The sequence below is a fragment of the Schizosaccharomyces octosporus genome, assembly GCF_000150505.1.
Source record: "Schizosaccharomyces octosporus yFS286 unplaced genomic scaffold supercont6.1, whole genome shotgun sequence".
NCBI classification, from domain to species: Eukaryota; Fungi; Ascomycota; class Schizosaccharomycetes; order Schizosaccharomycetales; family Schizosaccharomycetaceae; genus Schizosaccharomyces; species Schizosaccharomyces octosporus.
The window spans coordinates 3,980,999-3,995,682 of NW_013185619.1; the positions used below are offsets into that span (position 1 = coordinate 3,980,999).

At 36.5% G+C, this 14,684-nt stretch overlaps 7 protein-coding genes across 7 annotated transcripts; 3 read left to right on the top strand and 4 right to left on the bottom strand.

The window, feature by feature from the left end:
* Positions 1 to 1,076: 1,076 nt before the first annotated feature.
* Positions 1,077 to 2,793, top strand: SOCG_02607 (triglyceride lipase-cholesterol esterase; the record flags this gene model as incomplete). The annotated part of the gene is made up of 5 exons (XM_013161099.1): positions 1,077 to 1,133; positions 1,266 to 1,339; positions 1,528 to 1,834; positions 1,907 to 2,578; positions 2,620 to 2,793. 5 exons carry the CDS (start codon positions 1,077 to 1,079, stop codon positions 2,791 to 2,793), a joined length of 1,284 nt encoding a protein of 427 aa, XP_013016553.1.
* Positions 2,794 to 3,078: 285 nt separating this feature from the next.
* On the bottom strand, positions 3,079 to 3,984 carry SOCG_02608 (ribosomal protein subunit S35; the record flags this gene model as incomplete). The annotated part of the gene is made up of 1 exon (XM_013161100.1): positions 3,079 to 3,984. The coding sequence occupies one exon, from the start codon at positions 3,982 to 3,984 to the stop codon at positions 3,079 to 3,081; it is 906 nt and encodes a 301-aa protein (XP_013016554.1).
* Positions 3,985 to 4,044: 60 nt separating this feature from the next.
* SOCG_02609 (SAGA complex subunit Spt8) lies at positions 4,045 to 6,360 on the bottom strand. Its single transcript, XM_013161101.1, has 3 exons — positions 6,081 to 6,360; positions 5,577 to 6,031; positions 4,045 to 5,537 (listed from the first exon to the last, which is right to left on the bottom strand). Exons 1-3 carry the CDS (start codon positions 6,151 to 6,153, stop codon positions 4,410 to 4,412), a joined length of 1,656 nt encoding a protein of 551 aa, XP_013016555.1. The 5' UTR covers positions 6,154 to 6,360; the 3' UTR covers positions 4,045 to 4,409.
* Positions 6,361 to 6,751: 391 nt separating this feature from the next.
* SOCG_02610 (TPR repeat protein Oca3/ER membrane protein complex Ecm2) lies at positions 6,752 to 7,759 on the bottom strand (the record flags this gene model as incomplete). The annotated part of the gene is made up of 4 exons (XM_013161102.1): positions 6,752 to 6,937; positions 6,981 to 7,325; positions 7,380 to 7,523; positions 7,586 to 7,759. 4 exons carry the CDS (start codon positions 7,757 to 7,759, stop codon positions 6,752 to 6,754), a joined length of 849 nt encoding a protein of 282 aa, XP_013016556.1.
* A 1,165-nt stretch (positions 7,760 to 8,924) lies between these two features.
* SOCG_02611 (atypical/ABC1/ABC1-B protein kinase) lies at positions 8,925 to 10,729 on the top strand (the record flags this gene model as incomplete). The annotated part of the gene is made up of 3 exons (XM_013161103.1): positions 8,925 to 9,347; positions 9,422 to 10,404; positions 10,459 to 10,729. 3 exons carry the CDS (start codon positions 8,925 to 8,927, stop codon positions 10,727 to 10,729), a joined length of 1,677 nt encoding a protein of 558 aa, XP_013016557.1.
* Positions 10,730 to 10,928: 199 nt separating this feature from the next.
* On the top strand, positions 10,929 to 12,360 carry SOCG_02612 (rab geranylgeranyltransferase escort protein; the record flags this gene model as incomplete). The annotated part of the gene is made up of 2 exons (XM_013161104.1): positions 10,929 to 10,996; positions 11,046 to 12,360. 2 exons carry the CDS (start codon positions 10,929 to 10,931, stop codon positions 12,358 to 12,360), a joined length of 1,383 nt encoding a protein of 460 aa, XP_013016558.1.
* Positions 12,361 to 12,582: 222 nt separating this feature from the next.
* Positions 12,583 to 14,187, bottom strand: SOCG_02613 (uncharacterized protein; the record flags this gene model as incomplete). The annotated part of the gene is made up of 1 exon (XM_013161105.1): positions 12,583 to 14,187. One exon carries the CDS (start codon positions 14,185 to 14,187, stop codon positions 12,583 to 12,585), a length of 1,605 nt encoding a protein of 534 aa, XP_013016559.1.
* Positions 14,188 to 14,684: the final 497 nt, after the last annotated feature.

The following is a 14,684-nucleotide window of genomic DNA, read 5'->3' on the forward strand; positions in this document are numbered from 1 at the left end:
GTAAGTTCTAGCTTTGAAAGATTTCGATCCTTATGCTCCACTGTAGCTTACCGACAGGATTAAGTTAGTATACTATGTCCATTGAGCTAAATTACTTTCCAAAACTCTTTATTTAAAATCGGTTTAGCTTCTTCTTTTCTTTTTAACCATCACAATCTCTTTGCTAGGATAACCATGTCTTTATACATGATTGCTAAGTTCTTTTTATTTCAGGGAGAGTGATAATCAATATTTAGATAATTTGTAAGAATAAGAATCCAAAAAAGAGCGGATTGTTTATGCGAAATTACTAAGAACCTGCTATAAACTTTTTTTTGCATACCGACTTCTCAAGCATCGGCTAAAAATAATCGACCGCGAGCCTTCCAAAATGTTTTAATTAAACAAAAAATTTTCATTAATTGTCTGTAAAGTATCTTTACACATCTCAGAGACTGATTATTAAAGCATCAATGAGAAGAATACTGCTATACCACCTCAAGGGCCATCTCAGCAAAGGAGTTTTCCATTCCAAATTTAATAAATCAGTTCCAAGATTAGAAAAAAAGGAAATCTGGTTCTAAAAATTCCTTCATACCAAGTAATTTGAGAGATACTCCCTAATACGATACACGTAGACGATATCATCGTAAACATACGATATATATATAGTTTTTTTTTACAAGATTTCTGTCAAAAGCTTAAGCAGAATAAATTTAACTTTTTTCTTGTAGTCGTTCTAAAAATAACCAAAAAGAATAGGAATGACTCGTTTGCCATCGTGGACAATGTCACACATAACTAAAGAAATATCCAGCGTATGACCATAAAAATGACAGGATTAAGAAGAAGTCCTATGTGAATGGACGCTTCTAAAACTTCTAAGAGAAGATTTCATATACAGAAGACATGTTTCTTTCCTAAAACGAACCTCAAGTTCGTTCTTATTCGTTCATTAACGCATACCAGATAAAGCATAAAAGCAATCCCTACAATAGGTTCTTAGAGAATTTCTTTTTTAAATAATTATAGTTGTTTGTATAGTATCTGTGATTGGTAACCTGAATATCTTTCAGCAGACATAGAGCGCCATTCCTATGGAGAATTTAAAGGACCAAGAATCAGACTATAATTTAAAATGTTTATATAAATTAGTAATTAAAACGAAGTCTTTAAGGTAAATTAGAATTATTTGTACCTATACAGCACGTAATGATTGACTCCATAGCTTGTAACACCCAATATCCATTCGGAAAACATAAACTGACATTCTATTCCGTATTTAGGGAGTATGGGAAATTGTGATGAACAAAGGAAACAACGATGGTATTCTTACTGAAAACAGCGTCCATAAGACCGAGTACTAAATGAATTGTAGGGTCAAAGGCCAAATCGTGTTCAGTTTCCTGTTAGTAGCATTGGAAAGTTCAATTCGTATTTGCACACTAATTTTGCCTTCTCCTTTAAGGGGTTGGTTTTATGAACAATCCAAAAAGTACACAATTGTCAGATATTGAAATGAAGAAGTTCTAACTGACTTTCGCTTAGAATATATTTGCGGTTCCTTCCCGAGTTTATGGAAGACAATGAAGTTAATCAAATGACAACAGCGAGAGACACTGTTGATCTATGTCAACTCCATGGATACGATTTGGAAGAACATTTTGTGCGAACACCTGATGGCTACTTACTTTGTCTACAGCGTGTCTATAAAGACCAGAATAGTTTATCGAAATTAGCGTACAAGCCTCCTGTACTTTTTCTTCATGGGCTCCTTATGAATTCTGAGATTTGGGTTTGTAACATCAGGAAAGAGGACTCAATACCCTTAGCGCTTGTTGATCAGGGCTACGATGTATGGCTAGGGAATTTGCGAGGAAATAAATATAGTAAAAAAAACGTTAAATATGGTTCTGAAAGCCGAGAGTTTTGGAACTTCACTCTCGACAGCATAGCTATCTTCGATATACCTTCACTTGTCAAATATATACTCTCTGTAAACAAATCGGAATCAGTTGCGTTTGTTGGGTTCTCTCAGGGTGCAATTATGGCTTTCGCTGCCTTGTCTATCGACAATGAACTTCGAAAGTCCGTTCGCGCATTCATAGCACTTTCGCCTGCTATCTTTCCAAAAAAATACAGCAGTAAAACGGTAAATTCGATTATTCATTCGAATAGCCAGTTGTTATACTTATTGTTCGGTACTCATTCCATGCTTGCCTCGACCATTTTCTGGCAAGCCGTACTTTATCCCCCAGTATTTTCTAAAATTCTGGATTCCTGCTTACGCTATTTCATGAATTGGAATGGGAAAAATATTTCTGAAGAGCAAAAGATTGTAGGTTATTCCCACTTATATTCTTTTACTTCTGTTAAATGCTTTGTGCACTGGTCCCAAATTATGAAAAATAAAGTTTTACAAATGTACGACGACAGTCCTGGTATTAAACCAAGTTATTATACAAATTTAAATCGAATTGCGAGATATCCTATTGAAAACATTCGGCTTCCCATTATCTTGATTTATGGTAGTGATGATAATATGGTGAACATTGATGCTTTAAAATCTTGTCTTCCTCCATTGTCTCAATGCATCCAGGTAAGTTTTATATTATAATCCTTTTGTTTAACAGTTTTCAGATCCCTCATTACGAACATTTAGATATGTTAATCGGCGATAAAAGGAAAAATCTAGTGATCAATCAAGTAATTGAACAATTAAATCATGTCGCATCCGGAGATTATTATGACTCTATAAAAGAAGAGTTTGGAATAGCGTCCGATGTGCTTGACGGCTTTATTACTTCTTCCTGACCATCTGAGTCTGAAGAATTAATATTTTGAGACAGTGTTATTGTATGTATTATCTAACCTATATTTTGTTTTCCGTTGACGCTTAATGTCTCTTAATTTTACCATTATGCATAATGATTTCAACGTTTATCTTCCGTCTCTGCGCGAACAAGTAAGCTACCAAAATTTTTATACATTGGTCCAATATAAAAGATTTTTTTTATGAAACCGGTAGATTAGAGTAATATATTTATTCATTACAAAATAGGATATGCTGAAATAAGAGAGGAGATTTTAATGAACTAGTTAATTAGACGTAGCTGCTTGTCGACTAACGTAAATATTTCCGGCCGTGTCGCGTTTCCAAATATCACCGCTAGAAACATCTACTAATCGGAAAATGCGCTTTCCCGTTTGTGTATCATCTGTTGCAACCAATTCTTCATTTTGACGAGAGCTGGCGAGATCTCCCTTAGATTTACTATTATCCATGTTTTTGTTTTGATTAGCGATTTCCTCTAATGATGGCCAGCGAAGTGTCTTCGCAGCTTCTTCCGGAGTAAAAACATGATCTTCAGGAACACTTTTCCATAGAGGAGTTGTCCTTGATTGGATTGGTAGTTCTCCGTAATCATTAAACTGGAGACGACTTGGTTCTCTACAGACATTCACCATTTTTTCCATAACATCGGCATAGCTAGAAAGCACGGGAGCATTTCGACTTTGATGTTCATCAAACACGCTCCTCAACTTAACGATAGCCTCAATTCTCTGAGGGCACGTTTTGTATTTTCGAGCAAGAACATCAGCACTCATACCTTTGAGATATTCATCACTGATCTGCATTCGTAAAGAATGAGAAGTAGGACGCGACGGTCTAAAGCTAGGGTTTAATGGAAATGGCTGATCCCGTCTAGGACCCAATCCAAAGGCTGCTCCATTGAAGAACTTTGCTTTCCTCACCTCAGGGGATTGAAGCCATTGTTGGAATGCGACCCGCTCTTTATCATCTCCTAAATTTTTTGGTAATGAATTTAAGCTTGCTTTTGTTACGTCTCGCATATTACAGGAAACGTATTTTTCCCCCTGCCTTCCTGAGCTTTCAGAATTCTGTTTTGCAGAAACTGCCTTCGACAAACGACTTATTGTGCTAAAGCTCAAAGCATTAGCCTTTATTTGGTTTCCTCCATAATTTCGAATCTTAAGCAGCATCTTAACCGACTTGTTGAAGGTCCATCCAAAAGATGTCGTGTGCAAGCAAAACTCAGGTTGATGGGAGGTTAGAAACCCAAGAAGGACTTATAAAGACAACAATAACTATGAAGGTAGAGTAAACTTGATCTTTTATTTAATTACTTCCTGAAGTTTTTAAATTAAAAATGCCAATAATTGATTGATTTCATACATGTTACAGGACGAAAAAATATTTTTGCTAACGGCTATAAAAACGTGTCCACCTCAGTAAAAAAGAGCGTCATCAAAAAGAATTTTAAAAACAAATTTCTCTTTTTTTGTTTATATATATATAAAAAAAGAAAAACTTGAACCAAAAGAGCGTCATTCGCTAAATGCTGTTAAACACTTAATGAGTATAGTCTTGTCTTAAATAAATAACATTATGTTAATCATAAAGTAATTTAGGGGAGAACATTAATTTGATAACCCATCAAAACTTCTGTCGTAGTCCCCTGCCAACCTCTATTACCGGAAGCAGTAAACATGAATCTACAAGATGGATCAACATGCAAACCACTTACAAGTCCTCCATGGTGTCCAGGAACAATTAAAAATCCAATTCCGGATTTGCTTTGAAGATCGTACAAACGAACATTATCAAAAGAAGCAATTACCAAATGGCGACCATTAGGCATAGAACTAACATTTGAAACAGGGCCAGAATCAAGAGGCATTTTTAAAGATCTCACGGGACTTGTTCCAGAATGGATGTTGAATTCTTCTACAATTCCATTTCTACGTCCAACGAATATGCTGTTACCATCGGCACCCCAGCAAGCAGACATAGACCAAGGAGGAATTCCTTTCGGTACAGGATACTTGATTACAGAATCTGGCATACGGTGATCCCATACATTCATCACTCCATCGATTGAAGCCGTCAGAAAAACGTTTGGATCTTCCAGAGTTGTTGCATTAGGGTTCGTATGCGAATTATCAGAAGAGACATTCGTTTGTTCAGGATTATTTCTTTCTTTATCTTTATTTTGAAGAGTAGTATTTTTTTCAGGTTTATTGGCATTCCCGCCGTTCTCTCCGGTTTCCTCTGGTGCTTGCATGGATTTCGTTTCTTCATCTATAGCCTTTTCGACTTCTTCATCAAAATCACCATAGGATCCATTACTGGAGGGTGTCCCAAATAAACTTCTCATGTCATCAGAATCAGTCCCCCAAGAGGTTGGCACTTCGGTTGGGCGATATCTAATTCCAGAAAGTTGACCGCATTCTCCAGCATAGGATGAAATAACAGTTCCAGTATTCAGATCCCAATTGTGAACCATTTTGTCCCAGCTCCCGCTTAATACTTTTTTTTCGGATGGATGAAGCGTTAAGCAAGAAACCGGAGCAGTGTGTTTTTTTAAAGATGTTACAGGATACCCTTCCTGATGCCGAGTTGAATACAAAATTATGTCACCGTTATCGATTCCAGAAAGGGCCCAGAGACCTTTTGAATGTGCAGCTAAGCTGTAGACAGGAGAAGGAGTTTGATTATCATAGCCATTCCCCCAGTAATTTAATAAAATACCAGCCTATTTAAATGTTAGACAATTTAATAAAAATATACTTACCTTCGTAACAGTATCAACGAACGGATGCCTTTGGGCGACCGTTAAAGAGAGGTCACCATTGATACTAGGGAAGAAGTCGTATTTACGAATATAACCGTCTTCTCCACCAGTGAATAACCATTTCATATCAGAAGTAAATGCAAAAGAATTCACGCTTGTCGCCATAGGAATAGCCAAGGTTGGAACGATATCATAAAAATCTGCCTTAATTGCTCTCTCTTTCAGTCTTTCTATAGGATTTACCTCAAGCTGTTCACTTTTTCTCTCTTGATTTTGTTCCTCCTGCTCTTGCGTTTCTTCTTCGTTTTCGTCTTCTAGTTCATCTGCATCCATGTCTTCTTCACCGACTTTATCAGCTGCTTCCTCCTCATCATCATGCTTTTCGTATTCCATATCTACATTTTCTTCTTTCTCTTGCTCCAAATTTACATCGTCTTCGTCTTCTGGTGATAATGCTATATGATTTGTTAATTTATCTTGACAGCCTTGATTGAAGTTACGAACCATCTGAATTCAATACCATTGAGTAGGCCGCATTGTCGTAAGGAGTGGAATTTTTTACTGAGTTTGAAGACATCACGATTGGGATAGCTTATGCGATTTTTTACAGTCACCAAGCCTTTTGTTTACAAAATGAATTCTCCGTAACGCGTGTTTTAGATGCTTATCCACTTTTATAAAAAGGTAAGTATTCTACTTACAGAAAACTTGTGGATTAATAGTATTCCTGAAGTTTCACCTTCATTGGGAAGCTGACAAGAGAAACCCCTGTCATACAAACTTGATGAAATGGAGGAAGTATATCATTGAAACGAGGAATATCCTAGTAAATATTTTTTCATTCTAAGAACTCTTAATTTTGCAATTTGAGAGTTTATTTCGTTTACTATTTTCATATAAGTAAAATCTTATTAATTCTCTTTATCCAAGATTCGTCGCATGTAGCGACCATATGTTTTGAAGAAATTCTCAAACATGAATTTGCTACTTGAATTGTAGTTCCTTTTATTTTTCGAAACAGAAATACAACATAATATTACATTTTTTTAAGTAGTTACCTCCTTTGCGTTTCATGAAACACAAAGGAAATCGTAGTGTCACTGTGTTAAGAAATTGCATGATATCAGATTGAATATTTAGTCACATAGTCTTTATTCATTATTGCACTATCCACATCACGCGGCTAGAAGCTTACGCAAATTTTCGTCTTGGCGGGTTAATTCTTCAACCTTCTTGCCGGAAAGCTCCAACAGTTCTTCAACCTTGGCAGGATCAGCTAAAATATTAAGGGTTGCTTCAGGAGCACGGGATTGTATACGCTTTAGCTCAGTCTTCGAAATTTTGTTGATTGCTTCACAACACTGGATTGGTTAGTTAAGCTATCAAGTTGACTGGAAGTCATACCTGTTGGATGCCATACCAAGCATGAAAGTACGCTTCAGATATTTCTACAGCACGGCAATAATGCTTAAGAGAAATCCACAAATGAATATTGTTACTCTTTCCCATGACAAAATGTGCGTCCGCAAGCTTTGCAAAAATCCGAGGTTCATATGGCTGCAATAGTAACATCTCTTCGTAACAGAAGGCAGCCTTTTGATATGCTTCCACGGAAAAGTAAAGATCAGCTAATTCCGCCCATGCCTCAATGTCCGTATAGAATGTATCTACATACTCTATTAATCCGTTCATACATTCCTTGGTTTTTCCAACAGAACGCAATAGTGATAGCTTTCGCTTGTGAATGATCTGAAAGTTGAATGGTCAGTAAGAACTTGATCGATATAGCATCTCTTTACGTACAGTATTCGTTGGGTCTTCGAAAATCTTTTGGTTATAATAACTCAATGCATCTTCGAAAGTTGAAGTAGCTTCCAGATACATTCCATAAAGTCCATCTACTCTTGGAGATTTATTGAACCGATCATTTAAACGATTCCAACATTTCTTGAAATAGTGTTAGAAATTAGATCTTTATGCCTCCAACTTTAAAAATTGTTTTAAATTACCTTTGCTAAAGTGTCTTCTTTCACAATGAGAGCAGCAACAAAAACCTTTTGGTATACGTCCCATAAAAGATCTTCATACTTATCCAATTTAGCTGCTGATTCTTGCTCTTCGAAAATCTTAAGAATCCTTTGTGGGTCTTTTAACTCAGAAATTTCCAGGATATTTGCTGACATATTCGTGAAGCAATTGATAGTAGCTTTTCTTGCTAATTTATTAAAGTTGTTATTGAAAATTTCCTAGAATAAATGAATATGTTTCAAGATTAAATCATATAAAGATACATGAACCAGGTTTGCCGAGCAAACTGGGTAAATTGGTTTTTGGGCAGATTAACACGAGGTCTCAATAACATAAAGATTCAGTCGATTCTGATTAAGTAAAGATGAGTTTACCTCGTTCCATTGAATTTTCTAGTACAAACAAAACTAACAAGAACCTCCTAGCATAATCTAAACCAGAGTTATAAGGCGATATTGTATTTTTGGTAGAGGGTCCATCTGTTTACGTTTCGTTTATATTCATAATTCATTGACTGTTGACTATGACAGCGTAGAAGAAAGAATTGTAAGAATTATAATTCATATCAATTAGACAGTTAATTGTCATTCTTCATGCGACGGTGGCCCTCATATTGGTTTTGGGTCATTTAAACCAGCGATTGATAGAAGATACACTTTATCAAGTACGAAAGTATATAATGATATATGTATGGAAGGTTAATTTACCTTTAAGAGTTGTAGGATCTCTGCTGAGAATAGAATGTCCCAAATAGAAAGCGAAAATGATGATTGCACCAAGACTTTTCTCACAGTCAAGCAGAATAGAAAAACTTCCTAATCAATATTTTCCAATATTCATCTATCATCGAAACCTTTTTTATTGAGCAGTAGGTCGACATTAAAGAAAACTCCTTGTAAGACAGCAATTCCTCCAGATTTCAGTCTGGTATATGTGGATACCTATAAAGATCGAGAGAAATGGGCAACTGCGTTTGAGAATATAGTGAATCTCTTATTGAATATGAAGACCTTCCTAGAGTGGGCTAAAAGGAACACGAAATTGATCAAGAAACACAACAAAAGAAAGCTGATTTGAGAAACTTCTTAAGCATAGAATAATTACTTTCTGAAGAAGACTATACGGGTAAAACCATCTTAAGTATTTTCTCTGAACAGAAGCGTAGCGACAAACTGATTATTTGCTTTTTTATTCATTTTGTAAATTTTCTTTTTTTTTATGAAAGACCTGTTTCATATTTAAATTTCCTCCTACGCCAGATATAGCAACCTTTGCATCTAGCATACATACAATCCCCAACACGAAATTGTTCTAAAATATATGTTTTCTAGGGTTTTTTGGCCAAGAATTTCCAATTCTCTTTGGAATTCTTCGAAGAAGGAATTACCAAAACTTTTCAAAGCCCCTCATGCCAAAAGGAATGGAAAATTTAGAAAACCGGTTTTCGTAGGGGCAGGGATCACATTGATGGCCTCCGTGTCCCTGGTGGATTTTGATCCAATAAAGAATGCAAGTGTCTCTTCAAAGAGAGCCTACAAAGTTGTTTTAGCGGGCTTCCTTTGCTTCTCTGATTACAAAAGGATTCTTTCAGGTTCATACGCAACTGAAGAAGAACGGCAAACGGCCCTCAGCGAATGCCATCTACGATGCGCTGAAAGATCTTTGAAAGTATTTGAAGAGAATGGCGGAATCTTCATAAAAATTGGACAACACTTGTCTGCGATGAACTACATTATTCCGAAGGTAAGTAGAATAGAACATTAGTTGTTTCATCAACTATGAGATTTATTCATGAGGTTGTTCTAACTTTCTTTTAGGAATGGACTAGTACGATGGTCAAGCTTCAAGATCAATGTCCTTCAACATCCATTGAAGATGTTGACCGCCTGTTCAAGGAAGATACTGGAAGTAGTCTAGATGAGCTCTTTGATGAGTTTATTTCGGAACCACTAGGTGTGGCTAGTTTGGCTCAGGTTCATAAAGGAAAACTTCGTAACTCAGATACCTGGGTTGCAGTTAAAATTCAGCATCCCTCAGTAACTCAAAATTCACCAGTTGATTTAGTAATGACTCGTTGGGTATTTAAGGCAATTAAGACTTTCTTTCCGGACTTTAAATTGATGTGGCTTGCAGATGAAATGGAAGTTTCGCTTCCTCAAGAGCTTGATTTTACCAGGGAAGCCACAAATGCAATTGAAACGAAAGAACATTTTAACCAAATTTCTACTTCTCTTTACGTTCCCGAAATCATTTGGTCAAAGCCTAGAATTTTGGTGATGGAATATGTTTCGGGAGCCCGCATAGATAATACCAAATATTTTGAACAAAATCATATTTCGAATGACCTTGTTTCTACTGATTTATGCCACATTTTCAATGAAATGATATTTGGAAAAGGTGGCCATTTACATTGTGATCCTCATGGTGGAAACGTATTTATTCGAAGTAAGCCCAAGGGATCAAAATCACCGAGAAACTTTGAAATTGTATTGCTTGATCATGGACTATATCGAGATATTCCAAACGAGGTACAAGTGGACTACGCTAATCTTTGGTTAAACATCATTGACTTTAATGAAGAAAAGCTCAAAATTTACGCCCAAAAAATCGCAAACGTTTCTGAAAAAAGCTTTCCTTTATTTGCAGCGGCGATTACAGGACGTCCTTATAAAAGTTTGAAAAGTCTACCCATGAGCGGGAGAGACAGAGAGGAGGAACAAAAAAGGTTTAGGAAAGCCGTCCAGAAAGGAGATATGCTTCAGAGCGTTATAAGTCTATTAAGCAATATGCCTCGATTAACGTAAGTGTTTTTTTGCTTTTTTAAATTTCCTTTGCTTTACTAACCTCTGTATAGCCTTCTGTTAATGAAAACAAATGATTTGGTTCGCGCCTTAGATGAAAGTCTTCATACTCACACTGGCTCCGAAAAAATTTACTTAATCATGGCTAGATACTGTTTAAGCGCAATCCATAGGAATCACATGGAATCATTATGGAACTCGCAATCCTTTTGGTTTACTAAATTATTCAAAAGTTCGCTTTACAAAATTAAATATTCTTGGGGTATGCTACGGTTTTACCTAGCTGAAGATTATTTTTATTACAAGCATAAATACTTTTGTTAAGTGACTCGTCCATTATCCACATACATTGTGGACTACATATTCCCCCTTACCTCGAGATAATACTTTCGTTTATGTTGTCTGAACTATTCACCTCTCCCTTTTTTATAGTAATATCATCAATTAATGTTTCATTTTCGAGTTTTTGAAGTGTATTATTTTACCGGTCAAACTTGTCTCTTACCCTTTCCATACCTACTAAATGCAAGAGTCAAAATCATTTGACGTTATTCTTTTAGGAACTAACTTAGTCAATTCCATATTATCTTCGTAAGTAAATATAATCACTTCTTTTTATTTAACCATAATGTTAATAAAGGGCCTGCGCGTGGGCAGATCTCAAAGTCCTTCATATAGATGAGAATCCGTTCTACGGTGAAGTTGATGCTTCCTTTGGACTAAAAGATGTTATTAGTGTGTCAGAAAATGGTGACTGGAAGGTTGAAGACCTCTGTATAAAGCGTACCGGTAGTAACGCTCCTAGTCTACAAGTTATGAAAGCGCGAATTTTAGAGAAAGATATGCTACCGAGTTTAAAGGGTTTCATGATTGAGTTTATACCAAAGGAAATGTATGCTGGTGGAAGTTTAGTAGAGTTACTCTCGAAATCTAAGATATACAAGTATTTACTACTAAAGCCTCAAAGAAGTTTTCGTCTTTATGCTTCAAACAAAGAGTGGACGAAAGTGCCAGAGTCAAGGGCTGATATTTTCAACGATAAAACACTATCGCTTACGCAAAAACGATTGATTATGCGCTTCATGAAGTATATTTCCTCCATTGATGACGAACCGAATCAAGAACTGCTAAAGCAATGGCTTTCAAGACCTTTTAAAGATTTTCTGAATGAAAATTTTGAGCTTCCTGAAACCATACGAGAAGGTATTATTTACGGGCTATGTCAAGCTTTAGATCCAGAAATTTCCACCGAGTGTGCCCTTGAAAAAATAAAGAAGTATTTTCAATCTTTTGGAAATTACGGGGATTACTCTTACTTGATCGCCATGTATGGAACCGGATCTGAATTGTGCCAAGGATTCTGTCGTTCATCAGCTGTGATGGGCGGTACATTCATGCTCGCACAAAAGATTAACAAAATAGAAGCTACTTCCGTGGAATTAAGTGATGGAGAAAAATTATCGGCTAAAAACATTATTTCGTCGCAAGCTACAAACAATACATCTATGTTAGAAAAGAGGATTCATCAGCGTTGTCTACTAGTGCGTGGAAAGTGCCCCGGGCTATTTCACCAAAACTTATTCATACTTTCTGAAGCAAGTCAGCTTCACTTCGTACCTTATTCGTTAGGAGATCAATGGCCCAACAGCGTTCAGGCCAGGATTTTAGGTGTTGGTGCAGGCAGCTGTCCCGAGGGTTACACCCTTTGGTATTTGCAAACACTAGATTCTCTGGAATCTGATGGCTTATTAGCTGCAGCCACGGACAAGCTCATTGAGCTTTCACATTCTGAGGACACGAAACCCTTAATGTATGTTGATATGTTGCTTGACCAAAGAGATTTGGCAGATTATGACGTTGCTGTTGAAACAGCTAAGCAATTGTATGAAAAAATTACAGGTTCTGCTGATACTTTTTTTAAGAGAGATTCTGTTTTTGATGACGATGATGAATGATAAACGCAAGGAGGAAACGATGAAGTTTAATGTAAGATAGTAGAACGATTGCAATATATTATCCATATGGGCGATTAAAAATTTCATAAAAAATTGTGAGATCTCAGTAAAGCTTTCGTTACGCATGCTAAATATTTAGATGAGAAGGGTGTTTACTTTTGATAAAGATTTGTCAATGTAATAGAACGAAAGGATCCATTAAAGCAAGTATTTACAAAATCCTTACTCCATCTTAAATGGATCTTCTGAATCCAAATCAACATTAACCCTTGGTCCAATGTAATTCTTTCTAGCGCCAGACCACCAGTATACAAGACTAAAGAGTAAAACGGCGGCAAGTACAACTATAGCATAATTCATGTTTTCTGGAGTCACTGGACGTATATTAGGCATAACGAAAATAACGGATACAAATGAAGTCCATGCCACAGCAAAAACATTAACGGGTATTGATAACCATCCCAAATTCCAAGGGCCTTGCTTGTAGTTCATTCTTCTACCAAAAATCAGTCTGCAAGCAATGGGAATTACATAACTCCAATCCAACGCAATAGACGTTACACTGAAAATAGCCTCAATGGCTTCGACACTACCAAGACCAATTAAATTTAAACCAATGCAGAATCCAGTGTTTAGCCATACAGCAATTACGGGTGTGGTCGTCGTTTTGTTGATTCTGTACCAATAACGAGAAAAAGGAAGAGCTTGATCTCTTGAAAGTGCGAAAATTGTGCGAGCATTTGCTTGCATAGAAGTTACACCAGTGAAATTAAGAATAATAAAAGCAAAAATTAGAAAGGCTAAACTACCATTTTTGCCGAGAACGTCGTAAAATATTTGTGCAACAGGTTGCCCAAGTGCCGACTGATTAAGACTGTTAAGTTTTGTTCCCATAACAAAGACAAGAACAATATTAAAAACCCACCCCAAAACATAAGTCAGGCTTAAGGCAAGGGCAATAGCCTGAGGTGCGCGAACAGCAGCATTTTCGATTTCCTCGGCAATATGAGCAGTAGCATCATAATCAGTCATACTCCAAGCTACACCAAGAAATCCAAATAAGAAAGAAAAACCAGATGGCTTCCATCCACTGAGAGGTTCGACGCTAGTGAACACGTAAGTTCCAGTATTAAAATTCTTGCACATAGCCAATAGACAGATCATACAAGCAAAAAGGACTAATAAATGAAAAGCAGCATAAAATCTAGTAATACGGTCAAGCCAGCGTGTCGACAAAGAGTTAATGAATCCATGGAATGTAATGACGGCTGCCATCACACCGACAATATGACGATTAGTTGGTTGATAAGTCAGATCTTTGGAAACAGATACGGCAGCAAGCAGTAGCTGTGCACAGGACCAATCGGTACTGCTAACACCAGCAATTTGGCCCAGCAAGTTCAACCAGCCTACTAACCAAGAAACAACTGGCATTTGAGCTGGCGGTACTAAATTTTTACATGTAAAATAAAGTCCACCTGAGGTAGGATAAGCCGACACGAGTTCTGCAACAGAAAGAGCAATACACATGCAACCGACACCGCCAATGAGCCAGCTCCAAACAATAGCAGCGGCACCGCCGGCAATCAAAGGATAAGAAAAGGTAGTGATAATAGTAGCATATAGTCCAGAAATGGAGAAGGCAAATGAAAAGGTAGCCCAAGTTGAAAACTCCCGTTTAAAAACTGGTTTATATCCCATTTCAACTAGTTTGTCGTCTTCATTTAGAGACGTATCTTCCACGTACTCCAAAGCTGGCTTCAAGGGCTTCAAGTTTGAAGGATCCTTCTCTTTAATTCCATCAAGGAAAACAGATTCTCTGTCCATAGTGAATAGGTTTTCGTGCACCCTTGTCTGATATTTACGCGTCTATACTTCTCTTCAATCAACAGATGTCCCAAACCAAGTCAGACAAAAATTAAATATCAAAAAAAATGCAAAAATCAGTTAAAGGTAATAATTGGCTTGAATAGAGATGCTTGCGACAATAAGAATCAGAGTAATTTTGAATATCGAATATCTAGTACACCTTTAGAAGCAAAAATCCAGACACATGAAGGTACTTTTTCAATATTCTATTTTATAAAAAGTCTAGAAAAAGTCAAAAAATCGAATAAGGCAAGAATGTTGTTAAAACTAGGATCTATACAACAGAGCGTTTGGTGGGAATCTTAGATATCCGACTCAAGTACCTTTTATCACTTGCAATTTCAAATGAAATTGATCTCAAGTTCTGTTTTAAAAAAATAACAAATGAAAAGAAATTATACTGAAATTAGTAGATACTGTTACTGTCCATACGTTTCCATGATGCTCTTCATTTT